General features: G+C 42.1%; 1 protein-coding gene across 4 annotated transcripts in view; it reads left to right on the top strand.

Annotated features, from left to right (window-relative positions):
• LOC139914359 (sodium bicarbonate cotransporter 3-like) overlaps nt 1-16475 on the top strand; it is a 57084-nt gene that overhangs the window by 17631 nt on the left and 22978 nt on the right. For 2 of the 4 annotated variants that reach the window (XM_078290381.1, XM_071902656.2), the window contains exons 3-7: nt 5839-5988; nt 8719-8857; nt 9931-10091; nt 10444-10632; nt 15854-15969. In XM_078290381.1, coding sequence (XP_078146507.1) covers nt 5839-5988; nt 8719-8857; nt 9931-10091; nt 10444-10632; nt 15854-15969 — 755 coding nt within the window. Of the gene's footprint in view, nt 1-5838; nt 5989-8718; nt 8858-9930; nt 10092-10443; nt 10633-11648; nt 12033-15853; nt 15970-16475 lie in introns of all 4 variants that reach the window. The other 2 variants (XM_071902654.2, XM_078290380.1) reach the window with 2 other exon arrangements.

Genomic DNA, 16475 nt, shown 5'->3' with positions numbered 1-16475 from the left:
CGAAGCCACCCACACTTAAACATTTCCCCTGTAACTGTGTCTTTATATATCTCTGTGCTGAATATAGCCATGTCCAGACAGGATTAGTATTACAGGAAAATGTGGGTAACGTAATTCTGAACATTGGTAGAACGACATACAGGGATAACTTTCTTACAATATTACTCCTCCAAATTACTGAGGAGGAAATGCACCATGCACTAGTTGTGCCTGTAATTTTTTAACAGACAAAAAAAAAATCAAAACATGTAACTAACTTTTCTGTAATCGGATTCTGAATGCTCCACAAAGCTTGAAATAGGGTTATTAAAAAAACCTCACCATGCAAAGCATCAGCCATTTGCATCAAATACATACTTTGATCAGTACTAAAATTAAAAGGGATCTGGGAGTTTGCTGAAAAACATTAGGTTGTTTGTCCTGTAACCATTACTCCTGAAAGCGTGCACCTTTTTAATAATCACAAATGTGTTTATAGTAGGGATGCAATGGTATAATATTGCATATAATATTGAGTATTGTCTCCAAAAATATCACGGTTTGATGGTATATATCACCATATTACCCTTTTATTCTAAATTATATGACTGAGTGGGATCCACCCAGTGTGAGAAAGGGAGAATGCATAGCACAGATGTGAAGATGAAAATAATGACATTCTTGTAGGGTAATGTAGCAGTTTATTCACATTGTAGCTTATGTTGATGTTCATTCAGTGCAAATAAAGGATTACACTTACACCGTTGCAGATCAGTAGGCCTGCTGCTTGTACAGTTGGATAAAGTAAGAGATGGTGAATTTGGAATTCAAACAAGCCCCTTTTATTTTTGACTTTCTACATCTTCTGCTGCTTACTTTCTGTTTAGCCTATAATTGCTATGCTGTATCTGGTGTGCCATAATCCCTTGCCCCTCTAAAGGGGCATTATACAATTTAGTTATGATCATCACACTGCCCGTCTGTTTTTTTTTTCCCCCGTGCGCTCCTCCTTGCCCTCAGCAGAGTGCGGAGCTGCAGCTACAGCAGTTGCACGCATCACCAATGGTATTTAAACCATGGACACAGTGTTAAAGGAGATGCCTGTGGTATGATAATCGTCACTTTTTTTTATTGCGGTAAACCTTCATACCGGTGTATTGTTACATCTAAGTCCTAGCCTTGAATTCTAGTCCTTATTTACGTATCAAGGATTACATCTTTAATGTTGGGTTTATGGCACATTTATGACTCAGCCTGTGTGTGGCTCTGTTTGAGGCTGTTTGCTGAACAGGGAGAACAGGTGTTACTGGATTAGTCTTTCAGGGGGGCCTTGGCAGGCGCAGCCCCAGCCTGACTCTGCTCTAGCTCTTCTACAGGGGAACAATAAGAGGAAGGTGATAGTGAATGTGCATACAAATTCTTGACCAGATGCTTGTTGTAAATGGCAAAGCAATGAAAAAGATACCGACACACTCGATTAATGCTCTGTTGTTTTGTTCCATTCATCGATGTTTGAACCTAGGTGAAAATAGCTGGTTTTCAGGAGTAAAGGACTGACTTCACAGCTCTCAAAGCTGTTTCCAGAGCTTTTTGTTGTGTGTGTACCTTCATAAAAGAGCACCCAAAGAGCACCTTTTTGTTTTTTATTTATTTATTAAGAATTTTTTTTCCCTTCACATTTTACCTTCATTTGATAGTACACAGTGGACAGTGACACGAAAGATTGGAAGAGAGGGGGGGATGATATGCGACAAAGTTTCTGGGCCAAATTTGAACCCAGAACAGATATCCTGGTATGCGGATTATTAGATTTAGCCACCAGGATGCCCCCCAAGGAGCCCCTGTTTCAACTTTACTGACCTGATCAGTGTTTCTGCACACAGACCTGAGTCAAAGAGTCATAGCAAATTATACATACTGTTGTTGGACTCACTTGCTACTTTCTTTACATACTTTACTGCTTACTTTACAGTACTGTTTACTGATCCCAGTAATTTGTTATACTACTCGGTATATTACTTTTCCTTGACACACCTGTAACATCATTACTGAAATTGAAAGTAATTTGTCACTAAAGTGATATTAGCAACGTATTACCAGTGACTTGGGATTTACCACATTAAGACCAGACAAATGCTGTCATGTCATGTCATGTTGTCCGTGACAGAGAAGTATGCTAAATTGACTTTCAAATACTTTCTCATTTGATTGTCTAAATATTTGGCACTCATAAATGCCATAGAATGCCAAATATCTCACTTGTACACTTAACCTATTTCTTTCTTTTTGTTTTTTCCAAATCATATTGTTGGAGACACTGATGTACGACGGCATCAAAGACAACATCAAAGAACAGTTTATAAATGAGGCCCTAGGACTGCAACCTTGGCACTCTCTAACCCCCCCTACCCCCCACCCTCCTCCATCTGATTTTGATTAGTGAAGGAGGACATAACACCGATTAGCTGCTCGCATAGCTAGAGCTTTTCCAGGTACAACGCCTGATTCCACCAGAAAAGTAAATAAACACAGCCACCCAGAGGCATACCAGTGTTATTATGTGATAACTGGCTCAGACAACTAAAACACTGCTACATCTACCAATATCTGTAACCCATCAGAAATGTGCTACCCTGATGAACTGTAAGTCAAAGCCAAGGAAGGACAGGATAAAACAAGACCAATATAGCACATAGTAGAGTCCCTCAATTTATTTGACGTCATTAAGCATACGGTTTACAAGGCATTTCTATTTTAACACTGCTATGGAAGGCTGTGTAGCAGAACTGGCATCAGGCCGACGCAACTTGAGATGCTGCATGTGTAGGCTTCGACTAGGGATGGGAATTTTTTTCTCCAATTTCACTGACTGTTAATCTTCTAAATACATTTAAGGTTATGTAACTGACTAACTGACTTGTCTAAACATAGATGTCAAAAATGGGCATAATTGACTGTTCTTTTGTACTATCCAGGTAATGGATGATGACTTTTTGTTCCATTAAGCATAACAGATGGGAAATAGCTATGTTGCCTGTTTTTAATCTATATTGCTAAACCATAGAAATTTTATTTTTATATTTTGTTTTTGCCCTGGCAACTCGCCACTGCATGCAGGTTAAATTTTAGATTAGCTGGCTAGTATTTCTATTGCCCACCAGTACTCTACCTCACCCAGTGATTAATCAACGAGTTGTTTAATTTTAATTATTTCCATCCGTGTGTCTCCCCTGGGTGGAGGGAGAGGAGAGCTTTTAAGGAAGTGTCAGTGTTGTTTATGGCTGGAGAAAGCAGCAGCAGCTCCAACAACATTATTACCACCGCGGCATCTCCCTCAGGTGGCTCTCTACTTGTCCCTCTGTCCTCCCCCTCCCTCTCCCTTGCTCGGTCTCTATGTGGGTCCACCGCACGTCATATCTCCATTTATCCCATTCTCTCCTTTCTCCGTTCTCTTTTTTTGTCCAGCTAGGCTGTCCTTTCCTTCCTCTCTTACTCCCCTTTCATCTTGTTCCATCTCTCTTTCTCTCTCTCCCCCTCTCTCCCTCTTTCCATCTCTCTTTCTCTCCATCTGCTCAGTTCGTGTGTGAGTCTCTTATCCCTTCCCCAGAGTTGTGCGTATTGTTTTCATTCCTCCCGGGGTCCCTCTCAAATCAAAGAGAAATGACTCATCTGTGAAAAATGACTATTGGCAGAGAAAGTAGGGCGAAAGTAGGGCGTTTGCATCTCAGAAAACGGAGCCTGTGCGGCAGAAACAATGATGAGGGGAAGTGGAAAAAACATTGGGGTATTGGAGGGGTGAAAAAGTTAAATTTTCTTCTCTCCTTTCCTTCAAGTAGGTTAGCCAGTGTACACACAGGAAATGTAGGGAAATTCTTCCCCTTCATTTCTTCTCCTTTCTTGGGATGTTAGTGTGTCTCTGTCTTATGTCTCATACTTAGCTATCCAGTGCCTGTCCATTACTGGGATGTGTTACTGCTCTTGTAGGCTTAAATTGTCCATTTTAATGGGTATGTATTTACATTTGAATATACAGGGTTACCATGATTTTGAAATTTAATCTAATGATTATCCTTTTTCAAAAACATGGATCAGCATTATGACATTGATTCTACTGACACTATTATATGCCTTCAAAGAAGGTTAAAAAGATTGGCTGGCCACCATTGAAATACAAATGGATTTAATACACAATTATAGAGTTCACAATGTTCATTTAAAGGGGTATTAAGTAATAAGTAAGTAATCATTTATGACCTCTATTGGTGACCAGTAGGAATTGCAACAACATAAGCAGAGGTTGTTTCCTCCTACACAAGTTTCTGGCACAGCCCATAGACTGTAAAAAAAAAAGATGGACATAGTGACTGTGACGTCACCCATAGGTTACTGAAGGGCCGTTTTGAAGCCAAAAGAGTGGGTTTTTATGATCGCCGCCATGTTGACATTTTTTAGAGCCAGCGCAGCTAGAGCGAAGCCGGGGGTCGTCCGCAGAGCCGCAGCACCGCCTGCTAGGCGACACTGTCAATCACTAGGAAAACAACCCAGTTTTATAACTGTTATCTACCATTAATGACACAATTATTTTGAAAATCTCCATGAGGACACACATTAGAACAAGTGAAATTAGTTAGATCAGTTAGAACATAACCTCTTGTCGAAAAAATGTATTGATTTGAGTGAGAAGTTGGGTTGTGGTCCCATTGACTTGCATGGAGTTGGGCCGGGTTTGGAGTCTTTTTGGAGCCAGCGCCTAGCGGACTTTTTTTTTTGGCATGAAAATTAAGCTTTTTAGCTTTAGTATATCTTGTGATGCCAGTCGCTTGCTCGAAGCACCGTCCTCCATTGATGAACAGTTGAAAATGCGCAGAGAAAGGAATGGGAGCGGGTGGGCTGTGTAGAGCTAGCTTGTTACAACCGACACAGGATGGTCTACCGTTACTATCATTAAGTGCACAAGTCCACATTGGCTTTTCGCTGTCATTCACCACTCATTTCTGCGAAGACTGAAAGAAGTCATAAATTGCATGCTTCTTCTTATTCATAAAGCAGCTTTTTCTATACGCAGTTCACTTGAACTTGCTCCACCCTCCATCTGTGGCTCCATCCGGCTCCCTCTACTGTCAGTACTGAAAGCATGACATGCGCCCTCTGTATGTGGAAGGGTTTATCGCAACACAGTCCGCTCTTGCATCCCTCTTAAATAGGCTTTTATTTAAATGCAATTTTTGAGCTGATTTGAATTAAATTTTCACATCTTAGGCAGCCCACGCAAGATTATACAATGCTGGAAAAACCTTGAAAATGTAGGAGTGATGGACATTATATGCAAAAGAAAGATAATGTTCCTTGCACTGCTTCCTGTCACAAACCCAGATATCACAAACCCAGATAGGGATGTTTGGTTTGCATTCACATCCAGACTTAAGTTTCTGGCAGGCAGCTGTCCGGAGTGACGGCATAAACACAGTGAACATTCTTTTTGCTTTGTAAAATTTTTGTTAACATCTCAACCAGTGGTATTTTTTCAGTGGTGAATCTGTATTATATGACATTGTAAAAAAAAATATCATATCATATCTGCAAAGTAGTTTGAACTACTTTCTTTAATTAATTTAACAACTATGTGTGTCTTGAGAATAGCTTTGGTGTTGTTGAACTTCTTCCAATGTGAAGTAACTGGTAGCTTGTAAAACTATACACTGTCCTCAGCTGTTTCTCTCTCTCCTTCTCTCCTCCTTTTCCTTTCCCCTTCCTTTTTCTGTTTTAGGTACATCCATGAGAGTTTCTTAAGTCCTGTGAAAGAAGATGGTCAAGAAAGTTTTCTGAATCTTAATTCCACTGTCTTCTCCTTTTCCCCAGGCCACAGAGCAGTGTATGTAGGCGTCCATGTTCCTCTTGGAAGGGAGAGCAAGCGCAGGCATCGCCACCGAGGACACAAACACCACCGCAAGAAGAGGGAGAAAGACTCCGAGGAGGGGAAGGAGGATGGCAGGGAGTCCCCCTCTTACGGTTGGAAACTATTTGTAACTCACAACACCAAGCCTAATGTCTTAATGCCGTTAACCCAACCCCCCACACGGCTCTTTTCTCTCTTCCTCCCTCTCTCAATCCCACTCTCTAACTCTCATTTTCCAGTACACAGTTTCTGAATCATATCAACTGTTGACAGCTTTCAACCATGTTTATTCATGCACTCACAGGACATGCTGCCTCAAGGCAATAAACAGAAACCCTTGTAATGGCTACCCAGCTTAGTCTCTGCGGACCGCTCTGTTCTGTTCTTTGTATTGATAGGAATTTTCTGGTCCTTTTATTTTACAGCACTTTGTATCTTTACAAAAGGTGCCTTACAAATTGTTATTCAGCAGGTGCCTTACAAATAATTATTCAACTAACTATTATTATAGTTATATTATTATTGTTAGACTATGTTGACCAGGTCCTGTCATTATTTGATCCGTGATTTAACAAAAAAACAGGCAAATGCAAAATGATAATACTGTAGTTGGATGGATGGATTTTTAGATTATGGTTACTAAACTACTATTATTGCTACATCTTACGCATATGGGGTTTATGATTGGTCCGTTTCTAATGCAATGCTTATGGACAGTGGATACGATTTTGTAATTTGTTATTTCCACCCTTGCATAGCACAATTAGAAGTGACAGGAGAGAAGGGAGAAACAAATGTGACAATGTATCATGATGTGATTTGGATTCAAACCCATGCTCTAACAATGCATGGACAGATTGTTAGGGAAAAGCACTGGTCTGCTCAAGCCCACTCTTTCAAGACTTCTTTCAAGAAGTTAAAAAGGCTCTGAATAAAACATCCAACTCTGAAAGCCATTAGAGGCCACTGGGATGGGAACCAGCTCTAACACCGATTGAAGGCTTTGACATTTTAGACACTGCGTCTGTCTGTGTGAAAAGTTGCAAGTTGCAGTATTACCTCAACTGCATATCAGCTGCACAGAGCTCATAAGCTCATAAGACTCAAACTCCCAAACTGCTAAGGGCCGTGTGCCTGAAGACTTAATTTGGGCTGCTAGATATTGTGATCATGATTATTAATCAAGGGTGTTGGTGATGATGAGATGATTTGATGAAGTAAGATTTTTACTGTCCCATAGCACAAAATGATACTAATATCTGTGGGGTTTGAAATTATGACAGTAGCTTGCATATTACCTTTTCAGTCGACTGTTCTGCTGGATCTCTGCTGGAATTAGTTGCCTTATTGTTCTTTGTGGTGAAAATGGAACTTATTTGTGAAAATGGAACTTATTTATGTCAGCTACAGGCCACCGTAAGCTGTACTACAGACCCGTTGATATTATTAACTCATAGATTACTTAATGTGCCTTTTTAAATAGTGCCAATGAATGTACCAATATTGTACAATTATTGATTGTTGAAACTCTAATTTCAATATACAGTTCTACACGTTTAATTGTGCAGCCCTACCATCATGTCAAGTGCTTACTGAGAGCACAGAGCATCAAGATTCATATGAAGCCTAACATGAAACAAGGCTGTGCTCATCTACACAGTTGGTCTCAACACCGCAGCCAAAAATGATTACATCACATCACATAACCTGCAAAGAGCAGAGACACACACGCATCCAGTGCAGCTGCTGGGGTGGGTGTGAATCAGGAGACGATTGTTAAAACCCACATGCTATTAGCCGCCTTTTCATCTTTTTTCAGTAGTGATGTTAGGAGAATTATTAATGTGGGATGTGGGGAGGATGGATGATGATAGGTTATTCAAATTTGCCATAATACCATTTATTTTTACCAATAAATGATGAAGTTAGTGTGCAGGTTTTAGCAATCTGCTCATATCATATGCCTTATATACAGTAGGTAAAACATGGCACTAACACTGTCAGGGTTAGGAGTTTGATTCCCGTTAATTATGGGCAAAAACGTGTGCACTCATCTAACTAACTAACAAACATATGCCATATACTTATTTATATTTATGTCTGCTGTACGGGAATGTATGGGAAACGCTGTATACCCATTTATCAGCAGAAACTATCAAATGAATAGGAGAACAGTATGAAGAATAATTATTCTGTCTGATAGTCTTTTCCTCTTTCATTCGCAATCAATCCATTTCTGCCTCCCTGTGGTGTTCCGTTTCCCTGTTTTCTCTGTGGCTCCAGATGTCCCGATCATATCTCTCCCCTGATTAAATCAAACATGAAAAGTAGATGGATGGAAAGCAGTCCAAGTTTTCATTATTCTCTCTTGCACACTTACCGCAAAAGACCCCTCAGTATTAAGTCTGTTGATGTGTTCCTCTTTGTGTAACAAAATGAAAAGTAATTACAGTGATACATTGGTCTTACTGCACCCTATCCCTGAAGTCATTCTCCCCAGCTACAGAAGGCATCAATGCAATTTGACCACCCAACCACACACACAAACACACACACTCACTCACAAAATGATCCTACAGTATTCAATTGCTTCCTAGTCCCATCTACTTGTATTATACTCTTATATCTCTGCTTCTGTGGGCAGACATTTCCCCCTATGGTCCTGTATAGCTGAAGGCATAGAGCAGTGCATTACCACTGGGGCAACTCATACTAAAAATGGTTTAATGGTACTGTGGGGCACTTGAGATTAAAGCATCCACCAAATAGCACAGATTCCCCAGAGAATTTTATCGTTATTATCATTGCTCCCCCTGTAAAAGTGGCCTTTGACCTTTGTCCAGACACACCATCCCAGCGGGTCCAGTTCATCCTGGGTACGGAGGACGATGACCTGGAGCACGTCCCCCACGACCTCTTCACCGAGCTGGACGAGCTCTCCTTCAGAGACGGCAGCGCCACTGAGTGGAAGGAGACTGCCAGGTCAGAAAGCAACTCAAGGCAGCAGCACCACCAACACTTTTGTGCATGTAAAAGCAGTCCAGAACTCCACAGCTCATTTGGCTTTTGGTACAAAGTTTAGCTCTTTTTCAGTGTGGCTGTTTGATGGCTTTGTACCTTAGTCATAGAACTGCTTGATTATGGCTAAACTGATAATCCTGATTATCATCTAGGTATTGTGATCCAAACTATTATTCCCAACCATTAGTCTCAGTGGCTACACTTGCATGCGCACAATAGTGCGACTATTACCAATGCTATGAAAAAGGTTTAATTAAGCCGTTTACATGACAACTCACCATAATTCCGTTTACATTATTAAAGTACTTATTTTGATTATTCAGAGAGAATTGCGGGAGTCAGAGGTTGTATTGCTAAAAAATAAATATCATGAAGGAGGTCAAAGTAAGGGAGTGTGTATAGGTTCGAGTTTTCTTTTTGGCTCTGTAGTATGCAGCCTTAAGTGTTTTCCAACGGACACGAACTTGTAAAAAAAAGAAATAACATAAAATTGTTTCAGGATCGCCTTCCCTTCCCTCCCTTCTATGATTAATTGTGGAAACTAATTTACAATATATGATGATACACGACTAATTGTAAATATCCTACTTAGTCATACTTTTTGTTATGGCTACAGATGGTGCAAGACCCAAACTCGATCTTGGTTCACAAATTCAGATTTCAACATGGTGATTTACCTCTTTTTCAAAAAAAATGTCACTTAAAGGTTTTATTGAGAATATGGAGTTTTAAAAAGTTATTGCGACTTTACTTGGCTGTCCTGTCACAGAGATTGTTTTCTCACTGTTATGACTTGTGGTGTTCAATAAAGGCTCAGATTTGGAGTATGAGTCATTCACTTTGAAGTGCTTCAGTATGTGATGCTAAATGTGAGACTGTTCTCTGAGGCCATGTGGCAGGAACAATGCTTTCTGTATCCTTAAATGTCCTTGAACCACGATGAACCTAATATTTTAATATTATGTAAATTATAATTAGTGGATCCAAGTAAAACATTCTGTATATGTGCATGTGTGATGGGTGTTCATGTCCAGATGGCTGAAGTTCGAGGAGGATGTGGAAGATGGCGGAGAGAGGTGGAGTAAGCCCTACGTTGCCACGCTGTCACTACACAGCTTATTCGAACTGCGTAGCTGCATACTCAACGGCACCGTCATGCTGGACATGAGGGCCAACAGTATCGAGGAAATCGCCGGTACATTTATTTGACAGTACTCACTTAAATCACTTTAATCACTCCAAATCATTTTATTTGTATTTACCTATATCCTTCTTGTATTTGTATATTTCATCCTCCTGTGACCCTGTTTTTAGTCATGTGTGGCATTTTTGTTTATCACACTGCCTTTTTATTTATAATTTTTTGTGTAACATTGTTTCGGGAAGTACTAGATAAATAAAGCTGATAATAAATTGTATTACTCTACTGTTGGATAGTATAATCACTGCACTACTTATCATGGATTCCTAATGGATTTCCAGTGGCCCATACTTAAATTTTCTTGTGTGTGTGTGTGTGTGTGTGCGCCTGCCTGTGTGTGAGTCAGACATGGTGATAGACAGCATGGTGGCGTCAGGCCAGCTGAAGGAGGACCTGCGTGAGAAGGTGCGGGAAGCCATGCTGAAGAGACACCACCACCAGAACGAGAGGAAGCTCAGCAACCGCATCCCTCTGGTGCGCTCCATCGCTGACATAGGCAAGAAACATTCTGACCCGCTCTTGCTTGACAGAAACGGTGAGATCCCGCGATGCACTCGCATTTCTTTTTCCCTCTCTATCTTCCCCCCTTGGCGGACTGGTTCTAAAAATCCAATGTTCGAATCCCTTCAATGCCAGCGTAGAAGGTGGAAGGTAAAAGTGAGTAGAATCTAGAGAATGATTATCAATATTGAATCAACCGGCCCCCCAAGTGAAAGAGAAATCTGGGTGCTAATGATCGTGCTAACATGTATGGCTGGCCTGGCTTGGGGTTTGAATTAATGACTGCTTCCTCTCCCTAGGGTGACATTCAGGAAGTGATGTTTTAATTTCCTGCAACTGGAATCAGCAGTGTGTGTGTTTTTTTGTTTTTTTTCTTCTGGGCATGGCCACAGTGGTGTCTTGTTTATGTATGCAAGAAATATAGCTTTCTCTACTCATGTGCCTGTGTTGGGCTTGCATTTTGTATCATTAAACATGAAATGTAAATGTGAAAGGTCAAAACTGTGTATGTTATATTGATGTATTAGTGATGGTGAAACAGTTTATGCTGTATGAAGTATGTCCTGTGCCAAAAGAGTATGTATTGGACTTAATGACTGGTGGTAGAGCATAATGTATGCATACAGTGCACTGACACTGCACTAACTCATCCTCTCCTGCATGCAAGCCTCTCTCAACTCAGACTTTTGCCTCAATTCAGTCACGGTGTATGATTGGTTGGTTTGAAGTTGAATGAGACAAGCTGATTGGCCCTTGTGGATCCTCCCTACATTCCCCTCTGAACCACACACCGTGTCTCCTGCACACAACCATGCTTTCGCTCACATTTCTACTTGCACGTCTCTCTCTAACTGCAGTCCTCCCACGCTCTTGCTGTCCACCCCTTCTGGCTGAGTCTCTTCCTGAAACCATCTCTCTGATAAACTCCTACCTCATATGTTTTTCCTTTCTGCTCCATCCCTCTTTTTCCTCTTCTTCATTTCTTCCTCTCTCCCTCTCTCTCTCTCCCTCTCCTCTCTTTGTCCTTTTTGCCATTGTCTCCTCTGTTAGGAGAGGGCCTGTCCTCTTCCCGTCTCTCTCTCCAGAAGCCAGGGGCAGCCTCCTCTGTCTCCAGCCTGTCGCAGAGGCGCGAGTCCCGGGTCTCCGTCCTCCTCAACCACCTCCTGCCCTCTTCTTCCTCCAACACCGGGCCCTCCCCTGGCCCTTCGCCCCTCACCACCCCCCAAAACACCCCCCCTTCCCTTCGACGCTCCTCCCAGACCCCGCCGCGCACCCCTGGCCCGGGCCTCGGCCCCCATGGCATCCCAGAGGTGGTGGTGTCGCCCCCCGAGGATGACGACCCACCGGCCTCTGCAGAGGAAGAGGGGGCAGCGTCGCACCTGAGCCGGCGAGCATCCTTGGCATCCCAGGGCCTCCAGCTGCTGCCCTTAGAAGGCAAATATCTGTGTAGCCTGCCAGTGTGAGTCACGGCTTGAACAGAGAACACTAGCACTAGCATGCTGGCTCTGCTCCCCGTTGCCTTGTTACCCTCCAACCCTGCGGCCATCTCATCAATAACCCACAGCAAGGCTCTCTCATTAAGACGCTCTTCCCGCTGTATTTACCCACAAACTTCCTCACACCACTCTCTTCTCCGCCTCAGTTCTTTTTTCACCTCACTTCTCTGTCTTTCTATCCATTCTACTGAATCATTCCTGTTCCTCTCTGTCTACCTTACCTGTCTTCTCCACTCAGCCCACTATTTTTTGCCATCCACACTTCTCTCTCTCTCTCCCCACACATTTCCATCGAGCCCCTCCTCAGCGTCTATGCCTTGCTTGGCCCTGTCCTCCTTCATACGTCACTCAGTGTGGTTGCATGAAATCTTGTCTTCCAAAATGTTTTGGTTTGTCTGGTGTCTGGCTACCATCCTTTGTCATGTGTTCTGTGATATTTCAGTGCCAACTTCACCTACCCCAACTCTATTATTTTCCCACCCTTATTTCCTATTTGGTCCAGTGTGTGTTACAGTAACTGTGGCAAAATAAGTTCTATATCCTCCCAGCTGCAATGTGTTTTATCTCTGTGTGACTGCCCCATTTAGAAAACATACAGCTATAAAACGTCATGCACCTTGTGCTTTTCCCATTGCATCATTTGGCATTCATGTTCTTCCTCCTCCTCAATTCCTAAGTATAAACAGTCGTCTGAGAGTCTTTTACCCCATTAAGAGTCTAGTGAGGGCAATGTGTGCCAGCAGCATGGCTAAATATAAGCCTGGGAGGAGGGTGGGTGTGTTGGCACGTACTATCTGGCATCTACAGTGACTTTTTGTTCTTCCCGAACCCAGTCTTGTGCCCTTTATTTATAGACTGTGTGTGTGTGTGTGCGCGTGTACGTGTGTGTGTTTGTCACTCACTATGGGCATGGCTACGCTCAAAGGATGGGTCATGAGAACCAGCGAGCACTGGGTTGGAGTTTAAACTAAAAGGTTGGGGGTGGTCTTATTATAGATGAGGAGGCTCTGTAATTGTACCCCCTCCTAGGAAGACATGTATACAGTATTTCTCAAGAGGCAAACATTTTCACATCCGTGTGTGGGTTTTTCAAAGGGGGATTAGGGCTTTCAAGTCTTCGTCATTGCAATTTATAAATACTTTTTGGCGTACAACACTGTAGGCTGTAATAATGGCTGAATCACATAACCAGCTCTGTCACTGTGTATTGGATGGGGATATTGCACCAGACAATGAAATGTCTGAAATGTGTCATATACAGTAAGTTGTCTGATGAATTTGGTTACAGTCTGGTTTACAGGTTACAAATAACTGAAGTTTTTGCACTGCAATTGATCATGTTCCTGTAATATGTAGTTGTTTGCAGTTATAACTGCAGTGGTATTGATTTGACATCATTAGTCTCCCATCACAGGCTATTTATACTTATACATTTCATATACGCATGGAGTGAGGGGTGAATTTAGGCTGTGCTGGCTCCATGTTATTGTGGGGCCCACAGTGAGGGCACTTCAAGACTAAGTAGTTCTCCCCCTCATTAAACGTTTACTGAAATAACTTGAGTCAGTTTCAGGAAGCAGGGTCCATGTAAAAAAAAATTGTTGGATCCAGGCCCATGGTAACCTAGCTGCACCATTATATGCAACTCCTGGATGCATTTAACTGCTCTCTTTATACAGTGGAAAGATAGTTGTAGAAAGAATTGTAGATTACCACAAGACCCGTCTTAATACATTAATAACATAGCAAAGTAGCACATGACAACTCTAAGCCTTAAAGATTCATGATCCAATTTCATCTTTTTTCTTTTCACCTTTTATTAGAAAAGCCCTGTGCTTCCAGTCCCAAGTAGGAGTCAGTGGATCTGTATAATTTTATTTTATTTATTTTACTCTTTGTTTGCATATGAAAGAGGCAGCGCTGTGACGCCACTGTTTAAAAGGCTGGTATGGGTGAGCATTCCGGGGCTTAATCTTCCTGAATGAAGTGTGTTGGCGGATGCAACCTAAGCTAATCCCCCCCTTATTCCAAGAGGCTTTGTTGGGAATGTGAGCGATTGCGCTCCCGTTCACCAGTCACAGCTACCCACCGTCCACGGGGGTTACTCCAGGGTACAGGTCAAGGGGGATGAATCACTGGCAAGCCACATGCTGGCGGAAATTCAGCGATGTTTAATAGTGACTTGGGGTTAATTGCTGTGAGACATATGAAGGGGCAAATGAGAATGTGTTACAGTACTTAAGCTTTCATTAATTCATTTTGTATGACTGGGTTGATTACTTCTTCATAGAGAAATGAGAAATGTGTTGATGGGGAAAATAAGGAAAATAGCAAAAACTGGTAAAAGAAATGTTACTTCAGAATTGCAGAGGGGAGTGTGCGGTTCCTGTTCTTTGATTCGCATACATTATCCCCTCATTTCATCTCGTACTCTCATGTCGCCTCAAGTGCTAGCGTTTCCTGTCTCCTGTATGGCTCACATCACATAGGCTGTGTTGAAGTGCACAGCCAGTCAGGCTGGGGGATGGCTTCAACACTTGGCAGTGCTGAAGGCCGAGGATGGTGTACGGTCATGCATTTTCAACACCTTCACTCACCTTTATGTTAAGGATTATATGAATTCAAGCTAAGCAGGCATGACTTCAGCTCCAGAATAATGAGCTTCACAGACGGGGAGCGATCAGCAACAGAGCTTTGCAAAACACACCGCCTCCCGCATGGAGAGCCATCACAATCTCGCAGCTCTATACCAAATCATCGCATCTAGCAAGCAATGGTTTGGTCTTGGAAGCAGACAATAATCCTTCTACTTGCAGTTAAAAAGGGAAACGTCAACAACAGCAAATGTAACTTCTTGCGTTTTCATGCGTTATAGATTTTATATATTTTTAAGCTACCTCATATCAACTTGTAGAATACGCCTGTCCATTGCATTTCAATTTCAGCCATGGATCGCTGTTGTAGAAGATGATTACTTCAGTTATTTGAAATAATGGCTGGTTCCTCGTTACAAGATAAAAAAGGTCTGTGTGGGTTCATCCCATTCAAATGTCGAGAAAAACGCATGGTGAATTTCATTATTTTATGGAAGACCTCAGAGCTGATACTAACTTTACATACCTGAGACACCCACTCTGGCACTAACAATTTCCCAAGCCACTGCTGTTTTTGTTGAGGTCTCTGTGGACATGTTTCTCTATGTCAAGTAATTGGGGAAAATCAGCCACTGCAACAATAAGTTGTTCCTCCATGCTGCAATTACCACCACAGAATGCAAATATCACACTGAAAAACGCATGGCAAACTCAAAAGTTTAAAACTTTAATAACCGCTGGCATCGCATCACAGCCCTGTGTGTGCATGTGAATGTGCACCAGCGTGACATTTTTAACGAGATCGTGTATCACTTGTTGCTTTGCCAGGAAGCATCCTGTGAATCTTTGCTCCCCTCTGACTGAAAATAAATGAAACGCTTGTTACATCGCCTCCCGTATGTTGAGCCCATAACATTTAGTAGTCGTCTATCATAGATTCAAATATCTTCAAGAAAAACGCAACTTTTTTGCTTTTGCTGTATTTCAAAACTACAATCTGAGTAAAGAGAAGAGAGAAGAAAATCACAAATGAAATTTCATGGTGGACCACACAACCATTCTCAACAGGTCACTGCCTCCCACCATCCTCAAGTACTCACACGACTGACAATCTCCTTCGCTATCTTCACCTCTCCTCCTCCTTCCCTCCCCCTATCCCTCCCAGGACCACTGGTGTCCCCGAACTCTGTCCCCAACAACCTGGACGGTACCAAGTCAGCGGAGAGGAGGCCATCCAAAGCAGGGGTCAGTAGAGAAAGCAGCAGTGTCGACTTCAGCAAGGTAACCTAACCACAGTACTGAGCACAGAAACAATCCATCATGGTGGAAGGGCCCATCATTATTTTTCCTCATAGTTTCTGGACTTCCGCAGACATTTCAATGGCCTGTGTTGTAAAACCGCCTCTAGGAGAGCCACCATCACATTCCCCTTGGCCCTTCTCTTCTGGGCTCAATAAGAGGCATCTTCAGCTGTAGTGGACCAAGAATTGATCCTCAAAGTAAAAGTCTTATTTAGTTCCGTAGGTGTGTTTGGTTTGGAAAATTCCTCCCTCGCATGGCCTCCATCCATCTTACCATTTCATGGTTCTCTCATCCATTAAATAGAAGGGCTGGCAGCAATAAGTAGTTATCATTATAAAATCATTATTTATGTCTGCCAAAAAACAAGCTCTTATCTTTTATGAGTCAGAGCATGCAAGAGAGGGATGAAGGCAGAATATTTCTATCTAGAGATACAGAAATTGTTGCTGTCCTCAGCTCTGTATTTAGCAATGCACACAAGAGAT

The sequence above is a fragment of the Centroberyx gerrardi genome, chromosome 19 (genome assembly GCF_048128805.1).
Source record: "Centroberyx gerrardi isolate f3 chromosome 19, fCenGer3.hap1.cur.20231027, whole genome shotgun sequence".
In the NCBI taxonomy this organism is placed as follows: Eukaryota; Metazoa; Chordata; class Actinopteri; order Beryciformes; family Berycidae; genus Centroberyx; species Centroberyx gerrardi.
Note: the sequence above shows the minus strand (reverse complement) of the source record. Positions and strands in the feature narration are given on the sequence as shown.